This window comes from Lissotriton helveticus, chromosome 5_1 (assembly GCF_964261635.1).
Source record: "Lissotriton helveticus chromosome 5_1, aLisHel1.1, whole genome shotgun sequence".
In the NCBI taxonomy this organism is placed as follows: domain Eukaryota; kingdom Metazoa; phylum Chordata; class Amphibia; order Caudata; family Salamandridae; genus Lissotriton; species Lissotriton helveticus.
This window is the reverse complement of record NC_136065.1, coordinates 29,944,872-29,969,079: the sequence shown is the minus strand read 5'-3', so window position 1 is coordinate 29,969,079 and position 24,208 is coordinate 29,944,872. Positions and strand designations below refer to the sequence as shown.

The 24,208-nt window shown below is 37.9% G+C and overlaps 1 protein-coding gene and 1 long non-coding RNA gene across 2 annotated transcripts in view; both read right to left on the bottom strand.

Annotated features, from left to right (window-relative positions):
• Positions 1-24,208, bottom strand: part of LOC144752363 (butyrophilin-like protein 9) — a 416,572-nt gene that overhangs the window by 165,449 nt on the left and 226,915 nt on the right. Inside the window, exons 14-19 of the mRNA XM_078640298.1 lie at positions 16,130-16,150; positions 15,272-15,292; positions 15,165-15,185; positions 11,083-11,103; positions 10,221-10,241; positions 10,114-10,134 (exon numbers count right to left, since the gene is read on the bottom strand). Of these exons, the coding sequence (XP_078496424.1) occupies positions 10,114-10,134; positions 10,221-10,241; positions 11,083-11,103; positions 15,165-15,185; positions 15,272-15,292; positions 16,130-16,150 (126 nt within the window). The remainder of the gene's footprint in view (positions 1-10,113; positions 10,135-10,220; positions 10,242-11,082; positions 11,104-15,164; positions 15,186-15,271; positions 15,293-16,129; positions 16,151-24,208) is intronic.
• Positions 19,292-24,104, bottom strand: LOC144754103 (uncharacterized). Its single transcript, XR_013594662.1, has 3 exons — positions 23,976-24,104; positions 23,869-23,889; positions 19,292-19,314 (listed from the first exon to the last, which is right to left on the bottom strand). It is a non-coding gene; the product is annotated as an uncharacterized LOC144754103 (long non-coding RNA).

The window sequence follows — 24,208 nt, the reverse complement described above, 5'->3', positions numbered from 1 at the left end:
GAAGCAGCGGCAGGAGGTGAGCAGTGGGCACAGGGGGCGAGGGAAAAATCAGGGACAGTGAGGGGGACAGAAGGCAAACAAGCACAATTAGGGGAGCAGAAGACAAGAAAACTAGCACAATCAGGGTAACAGGAGGCAAGAAAAACGAGCACAATCAGGGGAGCAGAAGGCAAGAAAACAGGCACAAATCAGGGGCAGCGAGGGGGAGCAGAAGGCAAGAAAATGGGCATAAATCAGGGGCAGCGAGGGGATGCAGAAGGCAAGAAAACCGAGCACAATCAGGGGGCAGATGGCAAGAAAACCGAGCACAATCAGGGGGCAGAAGGCACGAAAAACTAGCACAATCAGGTCAAGAGTCGCCCTCCTCACCGCGCAGCAGCCGGCCTATATTGGGAGGTGGGAGGGAGGAGGAGCTGGGAGGCGGGAAGCGGGGGAAGCGAATGGGCAGTGAGGGGGCGGGGCCTTAGGGGACACAGCGGCGGGAACGGGAGCGGCAAGGGCACCAAGGCAGCCGGGCACAATCAGGGGCAGCGAGGGGGAACAAAAGAAAAGAAAATGAGCACAATCAGCTGGGCAGAGGCAAGAAAAATTTATCACAATCAGGGGGCAGAGGCAAGAAAACGGGCACAATCAGGGGGCAGAGGCAAGAAAAATGGGTACAATCAGGGGGAAGAAGGCATGAAAAACTAGCACAATCAGGGGGCACAAGGCAAGAAAAACAAGCACATTCAGGGGGCAGAGGCAAGAAAAACTAGCACAATCTGTGGCAGAGGCAAGAAAAACGATCACAATCAGGGGCAGAAGGCAAGAAAAACAGGCAAAATCAGGGGGGAAGAGGCAAGATAAACGGGCACAATCAGGGGGCAGAGTCAGGAAAAACGATCACAATCAGGGGCAGAGGCAAGAAAAATGAGCACAAACAGGGGCAGCGAGGGGGACACACAGGCAGAGCTGTGTGGTGGGGGAGCGACCTACCAGCAAGGTCAAGGGTCCCACTGCAACATCTTCTTGTACAATATCAACAACAGATGAAACAATATTATCTAATGTGTAAATACAGGAAGAAAGGGTGTTAATGCTATTATCTACAATGGCAAGCACTTAAAATAAATTAGCCTGATCAAAAGCTCTAAGCCTAGAAGCAGCTTCAATCTGGGACAGTTTCCAAACTTCGTTGTAAACAGCATATATCCATCTTTTTGTTCTGCCTGCTGCAGGCCCTTTTACAAAATCATTTAAATCAACGGTGTCAGTACGTTTGGACAAATGCAGTTTAACTGACACTAAGGTCGAGTGTTTGAGCCAACTCTGACACAATTTGCCTACAAAATAGGTGGTGACCGGAATGTTGACTCTGAAAATGGGGATCTACTCTAACCTCTGAATAGCCAGGGGTCAGACCCAGAAAACGGTGCTGGTAGGAATCCAGACTTTTTAGCCATAGCAACCAGCCTTCGGGATTAATGCTGGAAACATTAAAATAGGAATTACTCAACAGGGCTTGTAATTCACTTATGGAAGTGTTGGTGTAATTATACCAATGGGGAAATGCACCCAAATCAGGAAACGCAGGAGCATTTAATTTTTCAGAAGTAGCCAATCCAAAGCAGGTGGTTTGTGAAATAGTGGTATTCAGAAACAACGTATGGTTCGGGATGAGACTAGCACGATGCAACGCCTCGGTGCCTTGTACTTGCCAACTTTTAGAACCCCAAACAGATTTAAGATCAACAGTATCTTTTTTACAGCTCATAGCCCCCAACTGCCTTCCACTGGTACGAGACAGTGTTCTCACTGTGTGTAGTTAACCGCATTTCTAAAAGGATTTGTCTTATGCAGAAAGTGATTGCCAACATGCTGGTAACAGTACAAATCACCATGGTTTGCAGATTCTAAATATAAATCTTCAGCATCTAAAGCAGCAAAATACTTCAAATCCGAAAATAAAGCCTCTACGGCCTGGACGTCCCAATCATGAGAGCGAATATTTTGTTTAACCACATCCCCCATAGAAACACAGAGTAAATTGGGAACATTAATAACCTCCGTGGGCCCATGAATTTGGAACTTAACATCGTTCCATACAATCCCATCTAAAACGGGTCAAGCAGTTATATTCACAAATGTCTGGTCCCTCTTCATGATGTGCGAAAAGGAGTGGGGAGCCAAAGTTCCATCAATTAGTCTAATTGAAGTTCTTTCTTGAACCTAGTGTCCATTCACAAAACGAAAAAAATACAACACAAATCTGATGGGCATGAATAAAAAAATGGAAAAAAGCACCAGCCAAATGTAAGTCCAAAAGGGAATCAAAAAATGTTTTTTTAAACCAAGTAGCAAAAATCGAAACCTTTGAAGGGGACTTGGATGTGGTCGAGCCAGTGTCAAATGAAAAACGGGATTGATTAGCCACACAGGTCTCCAAATCAGGCATAAACAAGTCAGTGGGGTAAGTATATTTAGTTCAGTTCAATTAGTCTTTATTTGATAATTCCAATCATAAAAGACACAATAGAACATAAAAGTGTCTTATAAAAATATATCATCCTAAAATCATGCAATACATGCAAATTTAATATCAACATCATCAAATGTTCTTAGCAATTATGAACTATACACATAAATATAATGTATTATACACCCTTAAAACCATTTCATAAAATACAGCCAGGGGAGCCTTCTTTGCCAGAGGCATAATCATGCAACACATGCAATTCCCGAACCAGCCTCCAAGTTTTTCCTTCTCAATGCCCAAGTCCAACTAAGAAATTTCACCATGGTGATAACAATGTCTGTACGGGTGTTCGATCCTAGAATATGCAAGGCTGTCATACACTATCTGCTACCAAGATTGGAACACAGTGGCTTAAGCCACCTGCAACGAGGGCCCTTGTAACCGGGACACACAAAGAGTACATGGGTTAACGTCTCTACATGTAATGGGCACAAAATGCAATTGTGATCTAAAGCCTTATTCCATTTTGCAGTAAAAGATCTTAACAGTAGAGTGCCTACTCTAAATTGGTGGAATAGTTTTCTATCACCAGGGTTTGTAATCAAGTTCCAGTAGGCTTCTGCTTCCGTCACAAGCTTGTGCTCTAGGAAAATGCCTGTGAGCGAACTACTGCTGATCGGCGACAGGGTCTCCCTAGTAATCATAACCCAATAGAGTTCGTTATACAAATTTTTACTGGAAATGAATTCCTTATTGGATCTTCCCACAAGTGGCGGAGCACCAAATGAAATTAATTACTCTTGAGCTTCGGCACCAATTTAATCTTTGAGGACAGGTCTTGCAGAACTCTGTAAACCTGTCAAGGGCCTGTTGCAGACCAGATTGAGTTTTAGATAAAATTAGAGTGTCATCTGCAAACATTAAAAGTGGGACCCTTGATCCGGCAAGAGTTGACGCATATGTAGGAAAGTTGGTGTAATATGAGATACCCTTATTTATAAACAAGGAGAATAGGGTAGGGGCAAGCACACATCCTTGCCGCACACCCTTATTTACTGGGAAACTATCTATCAATTCACCCTGCTGTTCCCACCTAACGGGGGCATAATTTGCCTCATCCAGTTGAATCACAAAGCTTAAGATTTCAGGGGGCATCCCAGCCTCCTTTAGTGCGTCCCACAGCTTATGGCGGGGGACCAAGTCAAATGTGATTTTAAGTCAACAAATGCTGCGTAGAGAGTTCCCCCCCACAAGAATCACTGTACTCCAATATATCAGCATGAGCCTTAAGACTTGGTCAATAGTACTGACGTGGGGTTGAAAACCCACTTGATAGGTAGACAATACATCCTGCTCCACTATCCATTTGTTAGTTCTACCTAGCACAAGTTTAGCAACTATTTTCTGCATGGTGTCAATTAGGCTTATTGGCCTATAGTTGCTAGGATTGGCATGGTCACCTTTCTTATATATGGGAATAATTTCAGCCCCACGCCAGGTATCAGGTAACTGTGCATCCTTGGCAATGGCATTTATAATGATAAAAATATACTCGGTCCAGATCCTCTTATCTTCTTTAAAGATATCAGCCGGGATAGAGTCCGGGCCCGGAGCCCTCCCCGCTGGAACCCCTTCTAGGACCCTTTCTATCTCCCCTTTATCAAATGTAAAAACTGCCTCAGTAATGACCTCAGGATAAACAATTACAGTGCTCGGCAAGGAAGCGAATTGGGAGTGGTAGTATTCCACCCAAAGTTCAGGAGGTACGTTGTTCACTGGAGTGGGCCCAATCATACCACTGCCCCACTTTACTCATTGCCAACATTTAGTTTTTCCTGAAGTATATTCAGTATCAGCAAGAGGATCACCAGCAGGTGCATTCAATAAAGCATTCACAACTGTATTCATCTCAATGCCAACATCAGGCCCAATGGCTGGATCCTGGACCAAAACAGAGTGTCGCACCATTGCTGGACACAAAACCGCAGGTGTCATACTATTAAGAATCGGCCACCCTGTGTAGTTTGACATTGTCAATGGAGATGTACCTGTTCCCCTGTTCCCCTTTCGACCAGGAAGAGGAGGTAAAATGACTGTTCTTGTACCCTGCACGCCAAGCACGGGAACTGGAGCTCGATAGGAGGGACGAACTCCTTGTTGTCGATCTTCTCTCGGACCAGTTCTCCAACTTGGGGTAGCCAGCCGGCTACCGGAATCTGCAACGCAGCATCAGATGTGGAGGGCAAATGTTCCTTTGCAAGACTGTCTCTGGTCTTTTGTAGGTTCTGCAAAACATTAGAATGTTCATCTACGTTAAAGGATGCGGCTGCCGCCGCCATGTCTAGACCATCAAGGTTGCTGTCAAGGACTGCTTTAAGTCACGGTTCATCTGCTTCACAACTGAAGTACCCTCAGGCCTGTATGGAGACGAAAATTTGACTTCGGCCCCCAAAGAACTCATGGCATCCTTGTATGCCTTAGAGGCAAACGCTAGACCGTGGTCCGAATGGAAGGTGCCACACGCAAAAATTCCTAGCATGGGCTACTGCAATCAAAGTCTGTCTGCGTTCGGAATTAACCTGTCACCAACGTTGTTAATTCTCACATAAGGAACTTTATCAGGGCTTAAATGATAAGAGTATTTCGAAGGAAATTCTTTCGGGTAATTACCTCCCTTCTCTGTTGTGGCAATAGCTGCTAAAATGTCGTCATCAATATTACTTTTAGAACGTGTAACCGCCGCTACTGTGTATGTTGTAACTGCTGTCCTCACAGCCTCATCTGCAAGACAGTTGCCAACAGCATGAACCCCAACACGGTGTTGACCCAGAGTATGAATTACAAAGACAAGAGGCAGCCTCTTTGAAGCTCAGCCACTCGAACCCAAATCATTTTATGTTTTATTGTGCGACCCTTGGAGTCACGATAATCATTTTGAGTCCAAAAGGTTAGATTGTCATTGTATGATTGAACACAGTAGTAAGAGTCACTAACAAGAAGAGTAGTCAGACTGGGATCTACGTACTCCAAAGCAAGCATCAGAGAACGAAGCTCTGCCAATTGGGCGGTACAGTCCCCTAATGTCTGTGTATGCACGATATCAGACTTGAATTCACCATCCACCATAGTACCAACCACAATTGCGCAGGCCGAAGAATATGCTTGCTTTCAACCCATAGCAGCTTGTGCGCTCCCATCAGTGTAAATGATACAACGGAAATCCTCGCATAGTCAGAGGAGCAGGATGAACAAATTCATACTGCTAAAGCTCCTGCGTCTGCAATGAGGAATCAAAAATGAACGTGACATCCGGGGATGTCAAGGACGTGGCCCATTATATCCACCGAGGACAAAACAATGGAAATAGAAAATTCTGATCAAGCAAAAATTGTTATTGTGTTCTTGACACATATTTAAACAATTTTAAGGCATTGGGCAGCTCCTGATAGACCTATTAGCTACCACTGCAGGATGCCTGTAGATAAATAAAAAGAGTTTTCAAAGTTGGAAAGGGATTGTGGAGCAGTAACTTTTTCCTCTTGGGCTGTGCTTGGTCAGACAAGCACATTCCTTGCACCTTAGAAGAGGGTGGGTTCTACTTGTTTGTCATGATGTGTTCTCATACTGCGCATGTTTACAGTCCCACTCAAACATTACAGAGCTCGAGCTTTTGGCACTGCTGACAGATTGTTACTTCTAGATATAAGTTCCTTGTCTCCATACAGCACACTCACAAAGCAATGTGTGACTATTCTTGTGAATTTTTTATTACTGGGAGTGTCATCGACAACTCTGCAAGGGCCATCAATGCTCAATGTTGGTTATCCTTTCAGTTTGGACATTTAAAGAATCAAATACTTACTATGCATCTCTTAATTTATTGGGTTGATATGTGGCATGAAAGCCTCATAACTCATTAATTGCAATGGCCTTGGCTTCCCTGGTGGGTAGTTACTGTTTCTAATTGAAAAAACATCCTAATTCTTCAGTGCATCTCCTGAGTGAATGTTAAACTGAAGATAGAGTACTCTACAGAGAGGTAATTAATTTATTTAACCTGCTAATGAGAATTTTAGGATTTAAATAAATACCTCCAGTGTTGAAGTTTGCTAAATAAAAATAACTGTCTATAAGACATATGGAGTTGGTACTCTATGTACTGATCGACGAGTGGATTTACGTTTTGTGGACTGTGATGTCTCGCATGAATCTTCTGAGAAGAAACATTTTCTAAATGTGGCTATTTCTAAATATAGCTAACTATGACAGGATGGCCCAAAGACAGGCAGGCACTAGACCAAGGTTTTCAACCATGGGAATCACTTCTAAGTCAGAGGGTGTGACAAGATTGACAGGGTGGAACATTTGCCAGTTTATAATAATTTTCAATAGTTTCCATTATCTCCACACTGTATATTACAGCTCCCTGTGTTCTCCTCCTATATGCTATAGGTAACCAGGAAGAAGGTCTTGAACAACGCATTTCCATAACCTAGTAAACTTGGCATTTGAATATTTTGACAACTGTGCTAGATTGTAATGCTCTAAATTCAAGCAATTCACAAAAATATAACTACAATGTTAAAACTTATGAGGATAAAAATGTCACAACACAATCATCATCTGACAATTTGAATTAAACAGAACAATTGAATCTGCATTTGGAACATTACATGAAAAACAACTGTGTCACCAACTCTTCAGCTGTGTAAAAACTTTGCATTGGTGCATAAAAATTATCTTCATATTAACAGGAATAAATAACGGAAATATAATTTTGATGCTTTGCATCATTTTCATGAAGCAAGAACAGTGGAAAGGTTTGATAGATCTGAGCCTAAGATACTATTGAGCTGACTTGAGCATGAAGGAAGTGCTATACTTAAAGTGTATTTAAATGTAAATCCTGAAATACTTGGCATCAAGTCAGCTAATAAACACAGCAGCATTATGCAATACCCAAAGGAAGAAGCAGATTAGGGTTTCAAATTATACCATCCTAGAGGTGGGTGAGTGCCACATCATTACAAATGTCACTCAGTCTCCGGAGAAGCAGAATTCTCCATGGCCTCTCCTCTGCCATAGAGTCAAATCCTTCTCATGTCTCACCTCCAGGTGCAAGAACTCAGTCAAAGTGCCAGCATGAATTAGAAATCCCTTTGGAATGCAATTCATAAATAAAAAACGGACTAATTCTTCATAATAAGTACTTTCTGGGATTAATACATCCCACAAGATGAGGTCAGGGACACAGTGGTACTCTAATACCTGATTCATTTATGAATATCACATTCAAAGCCACTAAGAATAGGAAATATATTTTAAAATATTAAAAAAATTCTAACATAGATCATAAAATATGAATGGTACTAAAACAGAATCTAAAAATACATACAAAGATGCAATTTATGCACATCGAAAACAGCAGGAAAAAGTCTAACATTTTTATTGTGTCTTTATCATCCTAACTGCTTTATGCTTTATTATTATTTATACTATCTTTGCTAAAGCAGTAAATAGTAAATTGTGCCTGAGATTCTAAGCTGATTCACCCAACATGCTTCTGATTTATTTATAAAATAGCAAGTTAGCTATTTCCTGTCATGAATAAGAAGCATGTAAGAGGAAGGAACATAAACACTGACCAGCTGTAATGTATTTCCCCCCTCTGTCGCCTCCAACTGAGGATTGGGCTACACACGGGATTAACATTTGCCTCTATAGCTATTTCTGGAAGGCTCTTTCTATCTATGATTTGATATTCTATTGTATACTACTTGCATTTTTTATATTATCCTACTTTTTATTTTGTAAGCAATTACAGGATTTTAAGATTTTAAAGCAAGAATTGAACAAGACAAGAATGGCAGAAAATGTGCCAACTAATTTATTATAGAGATAGAATATAGTAAACATTCATAAACATTCCTGGATAGCAGGTACCTATGGTGCTGACATTTCTAGTATTCATAAACAGCTTTATAACATCACACATTCTATAAAAGAAATAGCAAAGATTGGAAAATGCCCAAAAGTTGAATTCCTAGAGTCTGAAAGGACAAAATGATTTAAAATAGAAAAGTCTGAACGTGAACTGTCATAGTGTTCCTGACACATCCTCTTACACCTTTAAGCCACTGGGCAGCTCTTGATGGACCTATTAGCTATCACTGCAGGAACCCTGTAGGTAAATAAAAAGGGTTTTCAAAGTTGTAAAGGGATTCTGGAGCAGTGACTTTTACCTCTTGGGCTGTGCTTGGTCAGACAAACTCATTCCTTGCACCTTAGAAGAGGGTGGGTTCTACTTGGTTGTCATGATGAGTTCTCACACTGTGCATGTTTACAGTCCTATGGATAAAGTTGTACTTTGATGATTCGAACCTTACAGAACTTGAGCTTTGGCACTGCTGACAGATTGTTACTTCTAGATATAGGTTCCTTGTCTCTATACAGCACACACACTAAGCAATGTACCACTATCCTTGTGTATTTTTAATTACTGGGAATTTCATTGACAACTCTCCAATGGCCATCAATGCTCAATGTTGGTTATTATCATTTCGGTTTGAACATTTAAAGAATTAAATACTTAGAACACTCTATATGCATCTCTTAATTTATTGGGTTCATATGTGGCATAAAAGCCTCATAACTCATCACTTGAAATGGCCTTGGCTTCCCTGGTGGATGGCTACTGTTCCTAATTGGGAAAACATCCTAATTAATCAGTGCTCCTCCTTAGTGATTGTTAAACTGAAGATAGAGTACTCTGCAGAGAGGTAAATAATTTATTAAACTGCTCATGAGAATTTTAGGATTTAAATAAATACCTCCAGAAGTTGAAGTTTTTAAATAAAAATAACTGTCTATAAAACATATGGAGTTGTTACTCTATGTACTGAGCTATGAGTGGATTTACGTTTTGTGGACTGTGATGTCTCGCATGAATCTTCTGAGAAGAAACATTATCTAAATGCAGCTACTCTCTAAATATGGCTAACTATGACAGGATGGCCCAATGACAGGCATGCACTAGACCAAGGTTTTCAACTATGGGAATCACTTCTAAGTCAGAGGGTAGGACACTATTGACAGGGTGGAGCATTTGCCAGTTTATAATATTTTTTATAGTTTCCATTATCTCCACACTGCAAATTACAGTCCCTTGTGTTCTCCTCGTATATGCTGTAGGTGACCAGGAAGACGGTCTTGTACAACAAGCCTGATAAATGCCAAGTTTATTAGGTTATGGAAATGCTTATTTTAGATATACAGGCAATGCATTTCTAAGACAGATAGGGCTCAGACCAATTCAGATGTCAAATGGAAAATATATTCACAAAGAGGAAGTGTCTTACATAATCAAATGACGGTATTGGAAGCTTTCACAAGAAAACTGTAGAACAAATAAAGTGAGGTCAATACATCTCAATGTTGTAAAGACTAGTGAGAAAAACAATATAACATTGGTGCCTTTTTCTTTTGGTATGATCTTAGACAACAAACCAGTAAAGTTCCTGATTACAATGCCACAAAAACAGTTTCCAGGGTTAAACTGGGATAGAGGATTTTCTCTATACATTGGCAGCACAATGCCACTGGAAGAGATCATAATTCATCCAATGTGTCTATTTTAGAAGGTAAATTATAGCACTAACCTTTTTCTTCTTGGAGATTGTCTGTGCACACAAAAACATGTATTATGAACTCACTGAATTTTATTTTTCATATAATTCATTTATTATTGCTCAATTTAAATACATACCTCTTGCTTTAATTAAATCACCTATCAGATAAATATAGAGTAGTAAAGGTTAAAATTGTTTTGAGTACGCACAATTTATTTCTACATTGCCTGATGGTGAAAGTAACCAGATTAAGGACTACAGACAGTGGCTAGTACTAGCTATCTGGAAGGTGCTTCCAAGTGACCCAACTACTTTTTGGAAAATGTCTGAAATATCATATATTCATAAGATATATAGTTTCGCATAGTCAAAGATTTATATATTGCAAACTGACCTATCACATTCACATTCATTATACGTGAAAGAAAATATCCCTCAATCATTTCAATAACAATAAGTATATGACATCAAGTTGCCTAGCACTATTCTGGTTAGGGGTCTTTGAAAAGAAATACATTTATTGCAGGTTATAAATGTCTTAAAAAATATCTAATATACAATATGTTGAAATCTTTCAAACCTCAAAACTTTTTTGTTTAAAACCAAAGAATTATTTGGAAATTCATTATTTTGATATGTCTGCTCCAATAGCCTATAATAGATTATGAATTTCATAATGAGCATTTCTGGAGATTTTGAAAATGGAGTAGAAGTGTCTAATTGCAGTGAAATTACTTGGTGACAATCTTGGTGTTTTCTACTGCTGTGTGGATTGGGAATTGACTTTCTTACTGTGTACTGTACTTCTGTTTTAGTATAAAGGAGACATAGTCTCGAACATAACCCCTCTGTAGAGCAAAATATAGTTCCCAACATCATGAAAAGCAAATTATGCAAGACAGGAAGTAACAATCTTCAGACAAGATGTGCAACAGAAGTACTCTACCTTGACTGGATTTGTGTTTGCCCTTACCCTTGTTTTAATGTGATTTCACATACCTTTTTCCTTCTGGAGAGTGTCTGAAATAGCAATGACAAATGTGTTACTTGTGGAGATTCAATACAACCATTCAAGAGATGTTCCACATTTGAATATTTTAACAACTGTGCTAGAGTGTAATGCTCTAAATTCAAGCAATTCACAAAAATATAAGTACAATGTTAAACATGATGAGGATGAAAATGTCACAACACAATCATCATCTGACAATTTGAAATAAACAGAACAATTAAATCTGCATTTGGAACATTTCATGAAAAACAACTGTGTGACCAACTCTTCAGCTGTGTAAAAACTTTGCAATGGTGCATAAAAATGATCTTCATATTAACAAGAATAAATAACGGAAATATAACTTTGATGCTTTGCATCATTTTTGTGAATCAAAAACAGTGGAAAAGTTTGATAAATCTGGGCCTAAGATGCTATTGAGCTGACTTGAGGAGGAAGGAAATGCTATACTTAAAGTTGAATTGAAATGTAAATCCTGAAATACTTGGCATCAAGTCAGCTAATAAACACAGCAGCATTATGCAATAGCCAAAGGAAGAAGCCAGATTAGGGTTTCAAATTTACCATCCTAGAGGTGTGTGTGTGCCAAATCATTACACAAGTCACTCTGTCTCCGGAGATGCAGCATTCTCCATGGCCTCTACTCTACGATAGGGTCACATCCTTCTCATGTGTCACATTCAGGTGCAAGAGCTCAGTCAATGTGCCAGCATGAATTAGAAATACCTTTGGAATGCAATTCATATATAAAACACTAATTCTTCATAAGTACTTTCTGGGAATAATAAATCCCACAAGATGAGGTCAGGGACACAGTAGAACACTAACATGTGATTCACTTATGAATATCACATTCAAAGCCACTAAGAATAGGAAATATATTTTAAAATATTTATAATAAACTTCTAAGCTAGATCATAAAATATGAATGGTACTGAAACAGAATCTAAAAATAAATGCAAAGATGCAATTTATGCACATCAAAAACAGCAAGAAAAATTCTAACATTTGTATTGTGCCTTTATCATCCTGGGACAGTCAGCTGTGCTTCGGAGCCCAGGTCCAATCTGTTGCACCAACTTGTTTTGGGAAAATAAAAACCATCAGGAAATGTATCAACTACCTGCCGGATGCCACACGCAAAACAGTAGTCTATGCCTTAATAACTTCCCATTTGGACTACATAAGTGGGTTATATCTCGCCCTCTCCCTGGGATTGATTCGCAGACTACAGATAGTACAAAACGCTGCAGCCCGTTTATTCTGTGGTACCCCACTCAGACAACTTATTTCTCCTTCTCTGAGCCAACTTCATTGGCTTCCCATCGCTAAGCGAATTGAATTCAAGGTTCTAACACTGGCGTTTCGGACAGGCAAGGGGCTGGGGCCCGCCTATCTCAGAAGAAGACTCCGCCCCTATGGTCAGTCCAGTTCACTACGGTCTAACACCCAATTCCAATTGATCACACCCAGATTTAAAAAAGCAAGATTCGGTGGAAAATCCTTTGAGGTGGGTGTCACTAAATGCTGGTACAAATTCCCCACGCACCTACGGCATATTCAGATGGAACCTCTATTTCCTAAAGCCCTTAAAACCTGGCTATTTAGCCGGACGGACTAGACCAGCCTGATGCTCCTGATCTCCTCACTGTCGGCTACAGCGCCGGGATACCCCGTTAGGGTAGCTGTGCGCTTAACAAGTGCCTATAATAACTGCCTTATGCTTTATTGAGATTTATACTATCTTTGCTTAAGCAATAAATAGTAAATTGTGCCTGAGATTCTAAGCTGATTCACCCAACATGCTTCTGATTTATTTATAAAATAGCAAGTTAGCTATTTCCTGTCATGAATTAGAAGCTTGTAAGAGGAAGGAACATAAATACTGACCAGCTGTAATGTATTTCCCCCCTCTGTCGCCTCCAACTGAGGATTGGGCTACACACTGGATTAACATTTGCCTCTATAGCTATGTCTGGAAGACTCTCTCTATTTATGATATGATATCTGATATTCTATTGTATACTACTTGCATTTTGTATCCTATCCCACTTTTTATTTTGTAAGCAATTACAGGATTTTAAGATTTTAAAGCAAGAATTGAACAAGACAAGAATGGCAGGAAATGTGCCAACTCATTTATCATAGAGATAGAATACAGTCAATAATCATAGACATTCCTGGACAGCAGGTGCCTATGGTGCTGACATTCTAGTATTCCTAAACAACAGCTTTATAACATCACACACTCTTTAAAGGAAATCGCAAAGATTGGAAAATGCCCAAAAGTTGAATTCCTAGAGTATGAAAGGACAAAATGATTTAAAATAGAAACGTCTGAACGTGAATAGTCATAGTGTTCCTGACACATCCTCTAACACTTTAAGCCACTGGGCAGCACCTGATGGACCTTTTAGCTATCACTGCAGGAAGCTTGGAGGTAAATAAAAAGAGTTTTCAAAGTAGAAACCGGATTCTGGAGCAGCGACTTTTGCCTCTTGGGCTGTGCTTGGCCAGACAAACTCATTCCTTGCACCTTAGAAGAGGGTGGGTTCTACTTGTTTGTCATGATGGATTCTCACACTGCGCATGTTTACAGTCCTATAGATAAAGTTGTACTTTGATAATTTGAACATTACAGAGCTTGAGCTTTGGCACTGCTGACACATTGGTACTTCTAGATATAGGTTCATTGTCTCCATACAGCACACACGCGAAGCAATGTACGACTATACTTGTGTATTTCTAATTAGTGGAAGTGTCATTGACAACTCTGCAATGGTCAACAATGCTCAATGTTGGTTATTATCCTTTCGGTTTGGACATTTAAGGAATTAAATACTTAAAACAATCTCTATGCATCTCTTATTTTATTGGGTTGATTTGTGGCATAAAAGCCTCATAACTCATCAATTGCAATTGGCTTGGCTTCCCTGGTGGATGACTACTGTTCCTAAATTGAAAAACATCCTAATTCTTCGGTGCATCTCCTGACTGATTGTTAAACTGAAGATAGAGTACTCTACAGAGAGGTAATTATTTATTTAACCTGCTCATAAGAATTTTAGGATTTAAATAAATACCTCCAGAAGTTGTAGTTTGTAAAATAAAAATAACTGTCTGTAAGACATATGGAGTTGTTACTCTATGTAATGAGATATGAGTGGATTTACGTTTTGTGGACTGTGATGTCTCGCATTAATCTTCTGAGAAGAAACATTTTCTAAATGCAGCTATTCTCTAAATATGGCTAACTATAACAGGATGGCCCAATGACAGGCAGGCACTAGACCAAGGATTTCAGCCATGGGAATAACTTCTGAGTCAGAGGGTAGGACAAGATTGACAGGGTGGAGCATTTCCCAGTTTATGATAATTTTTAATGGTTTCCATTATCTCCACACTATAAATTACAGCTCCCTGTGTTCTAATCGTATGTGCTGTAGGTGACCAGGAAGAAGGTCTTGTACAACAAGCCTGATAAATGTCAAGTTTACTAGGTTATGGAAATGCCTATTTTAGATATATAGGCAATGCATTTCTAAGACAGACAAGGCTTAGACCAATTCAGATGGCAAATGGAAAAAATATTCACAAAGAGGAAGTGTCTTACATAATCAAAAGACGGGATTGGAAGCTTTCACAAGAAAACTGTAGAACACATGAAGTGAGGTCAATACATCTCAATGTTGTAAAGACTGAAGAGGAAAACAATATAACATTGGTGCCCTTTTCTTTTGGTATGATCTTAAGCAAGAAAACAATAACAATGCATTTTGTATTCTTTGAACTCTCATAACCGAATCTTAAATTTCAGCTCTGATTTCTTGAACTGTTAATATATTTCAAGGTAATATTCCAGAGTCAGAGTATCAAGGAAGAAGTATTTCAAACTTTGAGGACTTTAGACAACAAACCAGTAAAGTTCCTGATTAGAATGCCACAACAAAAGTTTCCAGGCTTAAACTGGGATAGCGGATTTACTCTGTACATTGGCAGCAAAATGCCACTGGAAGAGATCATAATTCATCCAATGCATCTATATGAGAAGGTAAATTATAGCACCCACCTTTTTCTTTTTGGAGATTGTCTGTGTACACAAAAACATGTATTATGAAGTCACTAAATTTGATTTTTTATAAAATTCATTTATTATTGCTCAGTTTATATACATACCTCTTGCTTTAATTAAATCACCTATCAGATAAATATAGAGAAGTAAAGGTTAATATTGTTTTGAGTATGTGCAATTTATTTCTACATTGCCTGATGGTGAAATTAACCAGATTAAGGACAACAGACAGAGGGTAGTACTAGCTATAGGGAATGTGTTTCCAAGTGTTCCAACTACTTTTTGGAAAATGTCTGAAATATCATATATCCATAAGATATATTGTTTCACATAGTTTATGCATTTTAAACTGACCTATCACATTCACATTCATTATACAATAAAAATATTATCCCTCAATCATTTTAATATTTTATTTAAGGTATATGACATCAAGTTGCCTAGCACTATTCTGTTAGGTGTCTTTGAAAAGAAATAAGTTTATTGCAGATGATAAATGTCTTAAAAAATATCTAATATACAATATGTTGAAATCTTTCAAAGGTCAAAACTATTTTGTTTAAAACCAAAAAATTTTTGGGAAATTCATGTTTTTGATATGTCTGCTCAGATAGCCTATAATAGATTATGAATTTCATAATGACCATTTCTGGAGATTTTGAAAATGGAGTAGAAGTGTCTAATTGCAGAGAAATCACTTGGTGACAATCTTGGTGTTTTCTACTGCTGTGTGGATTGGGAACTGCCTGTCTTACAGTGTAGTGCACTTCTGTTTTAATATAAAGGAGACACAGTCTACAACATAGCCCCTCTGTAGAGCAAAATATAGTTCCCAACATCATGAAAAGCAAATGATGCAAGACAGGAAGTAACAATCTTCAGACAAGATGTGTAACTGAAGTACTCTACCTTGACTGGATTTGTGCTTGCCCTTACCCTTGTTTTATTGCGATTTCACTTACCTTTTTCCTTCTGGAGAGTGTCTGAAATAGCAATGACAAATGTGTTACTTGTGGAGATTCAATGCAGACTGTTGCCAAATTTTAAAGGCAAGCATTCAAGAGATGTTCCACATTTGAATATTTTGACAACTGTGCTACAGTGTAATGCTCTAAATTCAAGCAATTCACAAAAATATAACTACATTGTTAAAACTTATGAGGATGAAAATGTCACAACACAATCATCATCTGACAATTTGAATTAAACAGAACAATTGAATCTGCATTTGGAACATTACATGAAAAACAACTGTGTGACCAACTCTTCAGTTGTGTAAAAACTTTGCATTGGTGCCTAAAAATTATCTTCATATTAACAGGAATAAATAACGGAAATATAATTTTGATGCTTTGCATCATTTTCATGAAGCTCTATAGCTATGTCTGGAAGGCTCTCTCTATCTATGATCTGAAATCTGATATTCTATTGTATACTACTTGCATTTTTTATATTATCCTACTTTTTATTTTGTAAGCAATTACAGCATTTTAAGATTTTAAAGCAAGATTTGAACAAGACAAGAATGGCAGGAAATGTGCCAAGTAATTTATTATAGAGATAGAATATAGTTAACATTCATAGACATTCCTGGATAGCATGTACCTATGGAGTAGACATTTATAGTATTCCTAAACAGCTTTATAACATCACACATTCTATAAAAGAAATAGCAAAGATTGGAAAATGAACAAAAGTCGAATTCCTAGAGTCTGAAAGGACAAAATGATTTAAAAGCTTTGGCACTGCTGACAGATTGTTACTTCTAGAAATAGGTTCCTTGTCTCCATACAGCACCCACGCGAAGCAATGTACGACTGTCCTTGCGTATTTTTATTTACTTGGAGTGTCATTGACAACTCTACAATGGCGCTCAATGTTGGTTATTATCCTTTTGGTTTGAACATTTAAAGAACTAAATACTTAAAACAATCTCTATGCATCTCTTATTTTATTGGGTTGATATGTGGCATAAAAGCCTCATAACTCATCAATTGCAATGGCCTTGGCTTCCCTGGTGGATGGCTACTGTTCCTAATTTGAAAAACATTCTAATTCTTCAGTGCATATCCTGAGTGATTGTTAAACTGAAGATAGAGTACCTTACAGAGAGGTAAATAATTTATTTAACCTGCTCATGAGAATTTTAGGATTTAAATAAATACCTCCAGAAGTTGAATTTTTAAAATAAAAATAACTGTCTATAAAACATATGAAGTTGTTACTCTATGTACTCAGCTATGAGTGGATTTACGTTTTGTGGACTGTGATGTCTCGCATGAATCTTCTGAGAAGAAACATTTTCTAGATGCAGCTATTCTCTAAATATGGCTAACTATGACAGGATGGCCCAAAGACAGGCAGGCATCAGACTAAGGTTCTCAACCATGGGAATCACTTTTAAGTCAGAGGGTAGGACACGATTGACAGGGTGGTGCATTTGCCAGTTTATAATAATTTTTAATAGTTTCCATTATCTCTACATTGTAAATTACAGCTCCAGGTGTTTTCCTCGTACATACTGTAGGTGACCAGGAAGAAAGTCTTGTACAACAAGCCTCATAAATGCCAAGTTTACTAGGTTATGGAAATGCTTATGTTATATATATAGGCAATGCATATTTAAGACAGACAGTCCTCGGACCAATTCAGATGGAAAATGGAAAATATATTCACAAAGAGGAAGTGTCTTACATAATCAAAAGACGGGATTGGAAGCTTTCACAAGAACATTGTAGAACACATGAAGTGAGGTCAATACATCTCAATGTTGTAAAGACTGGAGAGGAAAACAATATTACATTGGTGCTTTTTTCTTTTGGTATGATCTTAAGCAAGAAAACAATAAAAATGCATTTTGTATTCTTTGAACTCTCATAACCGAATCTTAAATTTCAGCTCTGATTTCTTAAACTGTTAATATATTTCAAGGTAATATTCCAGAGTCAGAGTATCAAGGAAGAAGTATTTCAAACTTTGAGGACTTTAGACAACAAACCAGTAAAGTTCCTGATTAGAATGCCACCACAAAAGTTTCCAGGCTTAAACTGGGATAGCGGATTTACTCTGTACATTGGCAGCAAAATGCCACTGGAAGAGATCATAAGTCATCCAATGCGTCTATATTAGAAGGTAATTGATAGCACTCACCTTTTTCTTTTTGGAGATTGTCTGTGTACACAAAAATATGTATTATGAACTCACTGAATTTTATTTTCCATAAAATGTATTTATTATTGATCAATTTAAATACATACCTCTTGCTTTAATTAAATCACCTATCAGATAAATATAGAGAAGTAAAGGTTAATATTGTTTTGAGTACGTGCAATTTATTTCTACATTGCTTGATGGTGAAAGTAACCAGATTTAGCACAACTGACAGTGGCTAGTACTAGCTATCTGGATAGTGTTTCCAAGTGTTCCACCTACTTTTTGGAAAATGTCTGAAATATCATATATCCATAAGATATATTGCTTTGCATAGTCAAAGATAGTTTATGCATTTCAAACTGACCTATCACATTCACATTCATTATACGTTAAAACAACTATCCCTCAATCATTTCAATAACTTTTTAAAAGTATATGAAATCAAGTTGCCTAGCACTATGCTGGTTAGGGGTCTTTGAAAAGTAATACGTTTATTGCAGATTATAAATGTCTTAAAAAATATCTAATATACAATATGTTGCAATCTTTCAAACCTAAAAACTGTTTTGTTTAAAACCAAATAATTATTTGGAAATTCATTCTTTTGATATGTCTGCTCAGATAGCCTATAATAGATTACGAATTTTATAATGAGCATTTCTGGAGATTTTGAAAATGGAGTAGAAGTGTCTAATTGCAGTGAAATCACTTGGTGACAATCTTGGTGTTTTCTACTGCTGTGTGGATTGGGAATTGACTTTCTTACTGTGTAGTGCACTTCTGTTTTAGTATAAAGGAGACATAGTCTAAAACATAGCCCCTCTGTAGAGCAAAATATAGTTCCCAACGTCATAAAAAGCAAATGATGCAAGACAGGAAGTAACAATTTTCAGACAAAATGTGTAACTGAAGTACTCTACCCTGACTGGATTTGTGCTTGCCCTTACCCTTGTTTTAATGCGATTTCACATACCGTTTTGCTTCTGGAGAGTGTCTGAAATAGCAACGATAAAAGTGTTACTTCTGGAGATTCAATACAGACTGTTGCCAATTTTTAAAGGCAACCATTCAAGAGATGTTCCACGTTTGAATATTTTGACAACTGTGCTAGAGTGTAATGCTCTAAATTCAAGCAATTCACAAAAATATAAGAACAATGTTAAAAATTATGAGGATGAAAATGTCACAACACAATCATCATCTGACAATTTGAATTAAACAGAACAATTAAATCTGCATATGGAACATTATATGAAAAACAACTGTGTGGCCAGCTCTTCAGCTGTGTAAAAAGTTTGCATTGGTGCATAAAAATGATCTTCATATTAACAAGAATAAATAACGGAAATATAATTTTGATGCTATGCATCATTTTCGTGAAGCAAAAACAGTCGAAAAGTTTGATAAATCTGGGCCTAAGATGCTAGTGAGCTGACTTGAGGAGGAAAGAAATGCTATACTGAAAATTGGATTGAAATGTAAATCCTGAAATACTTGGCATCAAGTCAGCTAATAAACACAGCAGCATTATGCAATACCCAAAGGAAGAAGCCAGATTAGGGTTTCAAATTATACCACACTAGAGGTGTATGAGGGCCAAATCATTACACCAGTCACTCAGTCTCTGGAGATACAGCATTCTCAATGGCCTCTCCTCTGCCATAGAGTCACATCCTTCTCATGTCTCACCTCCAGGTGCAAGATCTCAGTCAAAGTGCCAGCATGAATTAGAAATCCCTTTGGAATGCAATTTATATATAAAACACTAATTCTTCATAAGGATTTTCTGGAAATATTAAATCCCACAAGATGAGGTCAGGGACACAGTGGAACTCTAACATGTGATTCACTTATGAATATCACATTCAAAGCCACTAAGAATAGGAAATATATTTTAAAATATTTATAATAAACTTCTAAGCTAGATCATAAAATATGAATGGTACTGAAACAGAATCTAAAAATAAATGCAACAATGCAATTTATGCACATCAAAAACAGCAAGAAAAATTCTAACATTTGTATTGTGCCTTTATCATCCTGGGACAGTCAGCTATGCTTCGGAGCCCAGGTCCAATCTTTTGCAGCAACTTGTTTTGGGAAAAAAAAAACCATCAGGAAATGTATCAACTGCCTGCCATATGCCACACGCTATACAGTAGTCCATGCTTTAATAACTTCCCATTTGGACTTCACAAGTGGGTTATATCTCGCCCTCTCCCTAGGATTGATTCGCAGACTACAGATAGTACAAAACTCTGCTGCCCGTTTAATCTGTGGTACCCCACTCAGACAACATATTTCTCCCTCTCTGAGCCAACTTCATTGGCTTCCCATTGCTAAGCGATTTGAATTCAAGGTTCTAACACTGGCGTTTCGGGCGGGCAAGGGGCTGGGGTCCGCCTATCTCAGAAGAAGACTCCGCCCCTAAGCTCAGTCCAGATCGCTACGGTCTAACACTCAATGCCAATTGATCACACCCAGATTTAAAAAAGCAAGATCCGGTGGAAAATCCTCTGAGGTGGGTGCCACTAAATGCTGGAACAAACTCCCCACGCACCTACGGCATATTCAGACGGAACCTCTGTTTCCTAAAGCCCTTAAAACCTGGCTATTTAGCCGGACTAGACCAGCCTGATGCTCCTGATCTCCTCACTGTCTGCTACAGCGCCGGGACACCCCGTTGGGGTAGCTGCGTGCTCAACAAGTGCCTATAATAATAACTGCCTTATGCTTTAGTGAGATTTATACTATCTTTGCTTACGCAGTAGATAGTAAATTGTGCCTGAGATTCTAAGCTGATTCACCCAACATGATTATGATTTATTTATAAAATAGCAAGTTAGCTATTTCCTGTCATGAATTAGAAGCATGTAGGAGAAAGGAACATAAACACTGACCAGCTGTAATGTATTTCCCCCTCTGTCGCCTCCAACTGATGATTGGGCTACTCACTGGATTAACATTTGCCTCTATAGCTATGTCTGGAAGGCTCTCTCTATTTATGATATGATATCTGATATTCTATTAAATACTACTTGCATTTTTTAACTTATCCTACTTTTTATTTTGTAAGCAATTACACGATTTTAAGATTTTAAAGCAAGAATTGAACAAGACAAGAATGGCAGGAAATATGCCAACTCATTTATCATAGAGATAGAAAAGAGTCAACAATCATGGACATTCCTGGATAGCAGGTACCTATGTTGCTGACATTTCTAGTATTCCTAAACAACAGCTTTATAACATCACACACTCTATAAAGGAAATAGCAAAGATTGGAAAATGCCCAAAAGTTGAATTCCTAGAGTCTGAAAGGACAAAATGATTCAAAATAGAAACGTCTGAACGTGAATAGTCATAGTGTTCCTGACACATCCTCTAACACCTTTAAGCCACTGGGCAGCACCTGATGGACCTATTAGCTATCACTCCAGGATGCCTGGAGGTAAAGAAAAAGAGTTTTCAAAGTTGGAACCGGATTCTAGAGCAGTGACTTTTACCTCTTGGGCTGTGCTTGGCCAGACAAACTCATTCCTTGCACCTTAGAAGAGGGTGGGTTCTACTTGTTTGTCATGATGGATTCTCACACTGCGCATGTTTACAGTCTTATAGATAAAGTTGTACTTTGATAATTTGAACATTACAGAGCTTGAGCTTTGGCACTGCTGACACATTGTTACTTCTAGATATAGGTTCCTTGTCTCCATACAGCACCAACGCGAAGCAATGTACAACTATACTTGTGTATTTTTAATTACTGGAAGTGTCATTGACAACTCTGCAATGGTCATCAATGCTCAATGTTGGTTATTATCCTTTTGGTTTGGACATTTAAAGAATTAAATACTTAAAACAATCTCTATGCATCTCTTATTTTATTGGGTTGATATGTGGCATAAAAGCCTCATAACTCATCAATTGCAATGGCCTTGGCTTCCCTGGTGGATGGCTACTGTTCCTAATTTGAAAAACATCCTAATTCTTCAGTGCATCTCCTGACTGATTGTTAAATTGAAGATAGAGTACTCTACAGAGAGGTAATTATTTATTTAACCTGCTCATAAGAATTTTAGGATTTAAATAAATACCTCCAGAAGTTGAAGTTTGTAAAATAAAAATAACTGTCTGTAAGACATATGGAGTTGTTACTCTATGTACTCAGCTATGAGTGGATTTACGTTTTGCGGACTGTGATGTCTCGCATGAATCTTCTGAGAAGAAACATTTTCTAGATGCAGCTATTCTCTAAATATGGCTAACTATGACAGGATGGCCCAAAGACAGGCAGGCATCAGACTAAGGTTCTCAACCATGGGAATCACTTTTAAGTCAGAGGGTAGGACACGATTGACAGGGTGGTGCATTTGCCAGTTTATAATAATTTGTAATAGTTTCCATTAGCTCTACTTTGTAAATTACAGCTCCCGGTGTTTTCCTCGTACATACTGTAGGTGACCAGGAAAAAAGTCTTGTACAACAAGCCTCATGAATGCCAAGTTTACTAGGTTATGGAAATGCTTATGTTATATATATATAGGCAATGCATATTTAAGACAGACAGTCCTCAGACCAATTCAGATGGTAAATGGAAAATATATTTACAAAGAGGAAGTGTCTTACATAATCAAAAGACGGGATTGGAAGGTTTCATAAGAAAACTGTAGAACACATAAAGTGAGGTCAATACATCTCAATGTTGTAAAGACTGGAGAGGAAAACAATATAATATTGGTACCCTTTTCTTTTGCAATGATCCTAAGCAAGAAAACAATAAAAATGTATTTTGTATTCTTCGATCTCTCATAACCGAATCTTAAATTTCAGTTCGGATTTCTTAAACTCTTAATATATTTCAAGGCAATATTCCAGAGTCAGAGTATCAAGGAAGAAGTATTTCAAACTTTGACAACTTTAGACAACAAACCAGTAAGAAAGTCTTGTACAACAAGCCTCATGAATGCCAAGTTTACTAGGTTATGGAAATGCTTATTTTATATATATAGGCAATGCATATTTAAGACAGACAGTCCTCAGACCAATTCAGATGGAAAATGGAAAATATATTTACAAAGAGGTAGTGTCTTACATAATCAAAAGACTTGATTGGAAGCTTTCACAAGAAAACTGTAGAACACATGAAGTGAGGTCAATACATCTCAATGTTGTAAAGACTGGAGAGGAAAACAATATAACATTGGTGCTTTTTTCTTTTGGTATGATCTTAAGCAAGAAAACAATAAAAATGCATTTTGTATTCTTTGAACTCTCATAACCGAATCTTACATTTCAGTTCTGATTTCTTGAACTGTTAATATATTTCAAGGTACTATTCCAGAGTCAGAGTATCAAGGAAGAAGTATTTCAAACTTTGAGGACTTTAGACAACAAACCAGTAAAGTTCCTGATTAGAATGCCACAACAAAAGTTTCCAGGCTTAAACTGGGATAGCGGATTTACTCTGTACATTGGCAGCAAAATGCCACGGGAAGAGATCATAATTCATCCAATGCATCTATATGAGAAGGTAAATTATAGCACCCACCTTTTTCTTTTTGGAGATTGTCTGTGTACACAAAAACATGTATTATGAACTCACTAAATTTGATTTTTTATAAAATTCATTTATTATTGCTCAGTTTATATACATACCTCTTGCTTTAATTAAATCACCTATCAGATAAATATAGAGAAGTAAAGGTTAATATTGTTTTGAGTATGTGCAATTTATTTCTACATTGCCTGATGGTGAAATTAACCAGATTAAGGACAACAGACAGAGGGTAGTACTAGCTATAGGGAAGGTGTTTCCAAGTGTTCCAACTACTTTTTGGAAAATGTCTGAAATATCATATATCCATAAGATATATTGTTTCACATAGTTT